General features: G+C 39.6%; 1 protein-coding gene across 1 annotated transcript; it reads left to right on the top strand.

The window, feature by feature from the left end:
- Window positions 1-492: 492 nt before the first annotated feature.
- LOC122723701 lies at window positions 493-6,633 on the top strand. Its single transcript, XM_043956802.1, has 2 exons — window positions 493-817; window positions 5,790-6,633. Exons 1-2 carry the CDS (start codon window positions 493-495, stop codon window positions 5,867-5,869), a joined length of 405 nt encoding a protein of 134 aa, XP_043812737.1. The 3' UTR covers window positions 5,870-6,633.
- The last annotated feature ends 378 nt before the right edge of the window (window positions 6,634-7,011 follow it).

Genomic DNA, 7,011 nt, shown 5'->3' with positions numbered 1-7,011 from the left:
GGTGAGAAGCGTCTTCCACCCCCATAACTAATCTATTGAACCAATCAAGATAATCTAAGTTTCAATGATCAACCCAAACAACCAAAGTGGATCCATATCTTCAACTAGGCTTTTCTCATATTGATTTACTCTTTTATTTTATTATTCGTTTATTTTAATTGCTTTTAGTAGTTTATTAATTAAATCAATCTCAAACCCCCATTTTACTTTTATTGCAATTTATTTTTATCTCATTTTTAGTTTATCTCATTTAATCCCACTTTCAGTCTTTTATCTCATCTTTAATTTATTATTGTTTCAGTTCATTTTATTGGTCTTGTTGAGAAAAATAAATAAGTAATCAATTCTCTGTGGATTCGATCCTTTCACCACTATCTGCAGTTGTAAAATTGTTGATAACCAGGAAGGTTATTTTTGACCGGCTTCGACAACCGCGAGTCAAAAATTGGCGCCGTTGCCGGGGAATTGATTTTACTTGTTTAATTTTCTTTTATGACCAGATCTGAACACAGGGACACACTACCATTTGATCCAGAAATTGAACGCACTCTCAGAAGACTTAGAAAGCAAGCCACAGAAGCTTCATCTGAAGCAACAGAATTTTGCCAACAAGCCGCACCAATGGCTGAACCTAATCTACAACTTGTTGCCAATAATGAACATGCTGTCCATGACCAAATAATTCAAGAAAATCCAGCAATTAGGCCCCAAGAACAAAGAGAAAGAACCATGAGAGAATTGGCAACTCCTGTAGGTGACTATGCACCACTTTGCATCGCCTATCCGCCTCTGACAGTTCCCTTTGAACTGAAATCAGGTTTGATTCACCATCTCCCTAAATTTAGAGGTTTGCAAAATGAAAATCCACACAAGCACTTGAAAGAATTCAACATTGTCTGTTCATCTATGACACCTCATGGTGTTTCTGAAGATCATGTTAAGTTAAGAGCTTTCCCTTTTTCATTAGATGATTATGCTAAGGATTGGTTATTTTATTTGCCACCTAGATCTATAACTTCATGGACTGATATGGTCCAAACCTTTTTGGACAAATACTTTCCCCCATCTAAATCAATTGGCATAATAAGAGAAATCACTAGCATAAAACAAAAACCAACTGAAGACTTATATGATTATTGGGAAAGGTTTGAAAGATTGTGTACAGGTTGTCCACAACATGACATGTCAGATAGGGCACTCATACAATTCTTCTATGGAGGATTAATTCCTTCAGAAAGGAAACTCATTAACGTAGCCTGTGGAGCATCCATTGCAGACAAGACACCTAGTGAGATGAAGGGACTAATATTCACTCTTGCAGCTTCATCTAAGCAATATGACGAAGAGGAGCAAACGCAAAGAGGTATCCATGAGGTAAGTACACCATTTGTTGAATCTCAATTTTCAAAACTAACTTCTCTTATGGAAAAGATTGTCCTTAACCAAGCCCAACAAATGCAAGCAATTCCGCCACCTAGGCCATGTGGGATCTGTGCTTCTGTAGGACATCCAATTGATCAATGCCCTACCATTCAAGAAGACCATCAGCAAGCCAATGCCATTGGGAGATACAACAATCAGCCTAGATATGATCCATACTCCAACACCTATAATCCAGGTTGGAGAGACCATCCCAATTTCAGCTATGGAAAGGGCAACACTGATCAGAATCACCAAGGTTACCAAAGAAGCCAAGTCCAACCAGCACCTCCAGTGGACAATAACACTATGAATGAAGTAGTGAAGACCTTGCAAATGATACAACAACAGATAGGACAAATGGCCACCTCCATAAACAGATTGGAAACTCAAGGAAAGTTGCCATCCCAAACTGAGGCAAATCCCAAACAAAATGTAAGTGCCATTACTTTGAGAAGTGGGAAAGAGCTTCAAAATGCAAAATTTGAGGAGGAAAAGCAAGTTGAATCAAAGCATACATCATCTGAGACACCCCCTGCACAACATCCAAGGCAATCTGAAGCCTCTTCATCACATTCTGCACCACCTCATGCGCAAAGAGCTGATCCGAAGGTAAGTTTTCACATCCCACCTCCTTTTCCAAAGAGATTTGAAAGAACACAAAAAGAAAAAGAAGAAAAGGAGATCCTTGACACTTTCAGAAAAGTACAAATCAATATACCTCTGCTAGACGTTGTTAAGCAGATTCCCAGGTACGCTAAATTTCTGAAAGAACTTTGCACTAATAGGAGAAAGCTTGCAGAGAGAGAAAAAGTAAGTGTAGGTGAAGTTGTGACTGCTGTTATTAAAAGAGAACTCCCTACTAAATGCAAAGACAAAGGTATGTTTGCTATCTCTTGCAAGATAGGGAATGTTGGTATAAGGAAAGCCATGTGTGATCTTGGTGCATCCATTAATGTCATGCCTCTCTCCATCTATAAATCTCTGAATGCATGTGCTTTGAAAGAAACAAGGGTTGTGATTCAACTAGCTGATAGATCTGTGGTATATCCCATAGGTGTTCTAGAAGATGTGTTAGTTCAAGTAAATGAACTAGTCTTTCCTGCTGATTTTTATGTGATTGATACTAAGGAAGATAGTTGTAATACTAGTTCTGACATTCTTCTTGGACGTCCTTTCTTGAGTACTGCTAGAACTAAGATTGATGTGCATGATGGTACTCTCACTATGGAATTTGAAGGGGAAGTCATTAAATATAATGTCTATGATTCTATGAAATATCCACATGATATGTCCCCTGTTTATGGTCTTGATATTGTTGACTGCTTGAGCCAGGAAATTTTTGACAAAAATCAAGATGATATTCTTAACAGTGATTTCTGCAGAGATACTGATCAGGTACAGATTGAGAGCCAGAAAGAGCCAAAACTTAAGAAAACAGTCTGTAGCATCCAACAGATAGTTTGCAGTCAAGCTCAGATTGGAGAAAACTCAGTTGCACCACTTCAGAATGGTGTGCAGACCCTTCCTGCGCAAAAGGAAACTTTTAGATCCAGTTCTGCGCCAACTCCCCTGCAGTCGAGCCTTGCGCAAAAAGAGATTTCTGAAACCACCTCTGCGCAGACACCCTTGCAACACTCTTCAGATCTGAAGCCTCTTCCAGGCCATCTGAAATACATATACTTAGGAGCTGACAAGACACTACCAGTAATAGTGTCCAATGAATTGAACCAACATGAAGAAGCAAGCCTCCTGAAAGTACTGCAGAAACACAAAGGAGCCATAGGATGGACCATTGATGACATAAAAGGTATTTCTCCTTCCACATGCATGCATAGAATTCACATGGAAGATGAATGCAAGCCAGTTCGAGATGCTCAAAGAAGACTGAATCCACCCATGATGGAAGTAGTAAAAAAAGAAATAGTCAAGCTCCTTGATGCAGGTATTATCTACCCTATCTCTGATAGCAAATGGGTGAGTCCTGTGCATGTAGTTCCAAAGAAAACTGGAATTACCATTGTTCCAAATGCTGAAGGGGAACTTGTCCCCACCAGAGTTCAAAATGGATGGAGAGTATGCATGGACTATAGGAAGCTCAATGCTGCAACAAGGAAGGACCACTTCCCACTGCCTTTCATTGATCAGATGCTAGAAAGGCTTGCAGGTAAATCTCACTATTGTTGTCTTGATGGTTATTCAGGTTTCTATCAAATTCCAGTTGCCCCAGAGGACCAAGAGAAAACCACCTTCACTTGTCCCTTTGGCACTTTTGCCTTTAGAAGAATGCCATTTGGACTATGCAATGCACCTGCCACTTTTCAACGATGCATGATGAGCATATTTTCTGACTATGTGGGTAAGACAATTGAGGTATTTATGGATGACTTCACAGTTCATGGAAATTCTTTTGATGAATGCCTTACCAATTTAGAAAAGATCTTGCAAAGATGCATTGAGACTAACCTTGTGCTTAATTATGAAAAATGCCATTTTATGGTTAATCAAGGTATGGTCTTAGGTCATGTTGTTTCAGCTAAAGGCATTGAAGTGGACAAAGCAAAGGTGGATACCATCAAAAATCTGCCTTATCCCACAACTGTTAAAGACATCCGATCATTCCTTGGCCATGCAGGATTCTATAGAAGATTCATCAAAGATTTCTCAAAAATCACTTTGCCATTATGCAGATTGCTCCAACAGAATGTAACCTTTGATTTTGATGCAGACTGCAAAAAGGCATTTGACTTGATTAAAGAATTGCTTGTGACTGCCCCAATTATTCAAGGACCTGACTGGAATTTGCCTTTTGAAATCATGTGTGATGCAAGCAATTATGCAGTGGGAGCAGTCTTAGGGCAACGTGTGGGAAACTCACCCCACGTCATTCACTATGCCTCTCGCACACTGGATGCTGCACAAAGCAATTACACAACAACTGAAAAAGAACTCTTGGCAGTTGTGTTTGCTTTGGAAAAATTCAGACCCTACCTATTGGGTACCAAAGTCATTGTTTATTCTGACCATGCAGCTCTGCGATATCTGATCAAGAAAAAGGAAGCCAAGCCAAGACTCATTAGGTGGATCCTACTTCTACAAGAATTTGATCTAGAGATAAGAGACAAGAAGGGCAAAGAGAATCTTGTGGCAGACCACCTCAGCCGACTTCCATATAGTTCTGCCCCATGCTCAGTCAAAGAAGAGTTCCCAGACGAACATCTGTTCGTCACTCACTCTGCCTAGATAGTCATGCCATGCACACCACACCCCAGGGGAGTACTCAGTTTCCTTTGTTCTCCTTTTCTCTCTTCTTTTACATTGAGGACAATGCATGATTTAAGTGTGGGGGTGCATATCTCTTCTTCTCCTCTCTTTCTTTCTATCTTCCTCTTCTCTCTTTTGCAATTTCTCCTTTCAGTTAATTAAAAAAAAAAAAAAAAAAATTTCTTTCAGTTATGCGATTTATGCTTTCAATTTTCTTTTAGTATATTTTTGCTTTCAATAAAACACACACAACCACAACCATCTTCTTCTTTTTGTTTTGCTCTACTCAAAATTGATAAACTATGTTGAATGAGTCTTTCTTTCCATGACCCCATTGATGTGAAAACTCTTTAAACTTATGTTGAATCACTTGCAGTGGGTTATATTCATGCTTGAGAATTGCCTTTTGAATTGAATCTTTGAGTTTGCCATGGTGAAAAATATATTGATGACCCTCAATTGATTGAGAATAAATTAAAATTGTGTGAATGAACTTAATGTGACTTGATTTAGCAATTGGTGTTGATTTGCCCAAATCATTGAGAGAAAGAAAATTCAGCAAAGGCAAAGACCTCAAAAGCACAAATCTAAGATTGTTCCAATGGTCGAAAGACTATGAACAGAGCTAGTGGCCACTTGGATAGGTGACCAACTGAAATATCAAAAAGTGTTACATCAAAAATAGGTTGGTGACCTTTCCAAGATCTAAAGTGCAAAAGCCTGAATAAAGTATTTCAAGGTAAGGGCAAGTCACACAAAAAGCTGGAAAAAGTCTTAACAAATAATGTGCATGTATGGTCTCTCTTGAGGAAAACAAATCCTAGCCATGGTAAGCAAAGAGAAACGAGGAAAGGAGGTGAGTAATCTTCATGCATATATTCTTCACTGCAATGCTTCAAAATAGGTATCTAGAGTAAGAGCTTAAGTGGAAATAAGGATCTAGAGTGAGAAAACTTATTTGACTATGTTTATTTGCTTGAGGACAAGCAAAAGGCTAAGTGTGGGGGTATTTGATAGAGCATAATTTAATCCATTTTATATTAATATTATTAATAAATATTTACATAATTTCTGTCTAATTTAGTGTTTTTAATATTATTTTGCAGAAAATAGTGTAAAAAGACAATTTGGAGAAAAACCCCCTAAAACTGCCTTATTGGAGCAAAGAATGAGGAAAATATTTTGAAGCTGAAATATTGACGCAAATGGGCCTCGCACATATGGATCACTCGCCCAAATGGCCAAGGCATATGGACCAAGCAGCGGACAGCACATGGCCGCAAGTCCACCATTCCCTCCAGTGGACCGGTCCACGCACAATCAAGCCCAGCGCTCATCTCCCGTGGACCGCACATGCCAGCACTCACGGGCTTCAACTCCAGCACATGGGTCGCTCGCGTCATCAACTCCAAGCTCAAAACAACGCAACTCCCACACGTCTCTTCACGTGGCCCGATCATCCACAGGCGGACCAATCCATCGTGGGCCACGCTTCACCACTTTCTCACGCAAGACCAGCACATGGCCCGCCCACTCAAGCCAAGCTCGTGGACCGCGCTTCTTCACATGGACAGTGGACCCCATCCATTCACGCCCATTCCCGCTTCGATGCCCACTTCGCCATTCCCTCCAGTGGATCAAGCCCGCACGTCCACCTTGTACTCATGGACCGCGCTTCACCTAATCATGCGCATGTGGACAGCAACTCCAGATTAGGGCGCACATCTCTCACTATTTAAAGGACAATTCCAATCTCTTCCAGCAGACTTGAATTCGGCAATTCGGCAATTCCGCAGGAGCAAGGCAGAAGCTCTTCGGTTCCTTCTTCCTCTTTTATTTTCCTTTTATTATTTTGTTTTTAATTAGCCAATGAGCGGCTAATTTCTTAATTCTAGTTGAGGATTGGTTGAAACTAAGGTTGTTTAATGGGTTGTGAGATCTGAACATAAATTATTGTCTTTGATTTTGTTCAATATTTATGCAATTGATGCTTTAATTACATGATTACTTTGTTGTTTTGATCAAATTGGCCACTTGATTTTAATTGCAAAGTTAATTAATTGTTAGTTGTGATTATTTTTAGCCCGTAATTGCTGGAAATATTCTGACCTTAGAACACTTGGGATAAAACCCAAGGGAATTGCATGATCTAGCGTTATCTCCATACGTTTGGGTAGCTAGGATTGGATCTCTCTATTTCTTTATGCAATTGACAATTGTTTGATGCCTAGGGCCCAAGGACGTTCCTTGGCAATTTGTTAATTAGTAATTAATTAGAGGACGTTCCCTAATTAATTTAATCATAAGGAGAGACATGGTGGTGAGAAG

The sequence above is a fragment of the Manihot esculenta genome, chromosome 5, assembly GCF_001659605.2.
Source record: "Manihot esculenta cultivar AM560-2 chromosome 5, M.esculenta_v8, whole genome shotgun sequence".
Classification (NCBI taxonomy): Eukaryota; Viridiplantae; Streptophyta; class Magnoliopsida; order Malpighiales; family Euphorbiaceae; genus Manihot; species Manihot esculenta.
Note: the sequence above shows the minus strand (reverse complement) of the source record. Positions and strands in the feature narration are given on the sequence as shown.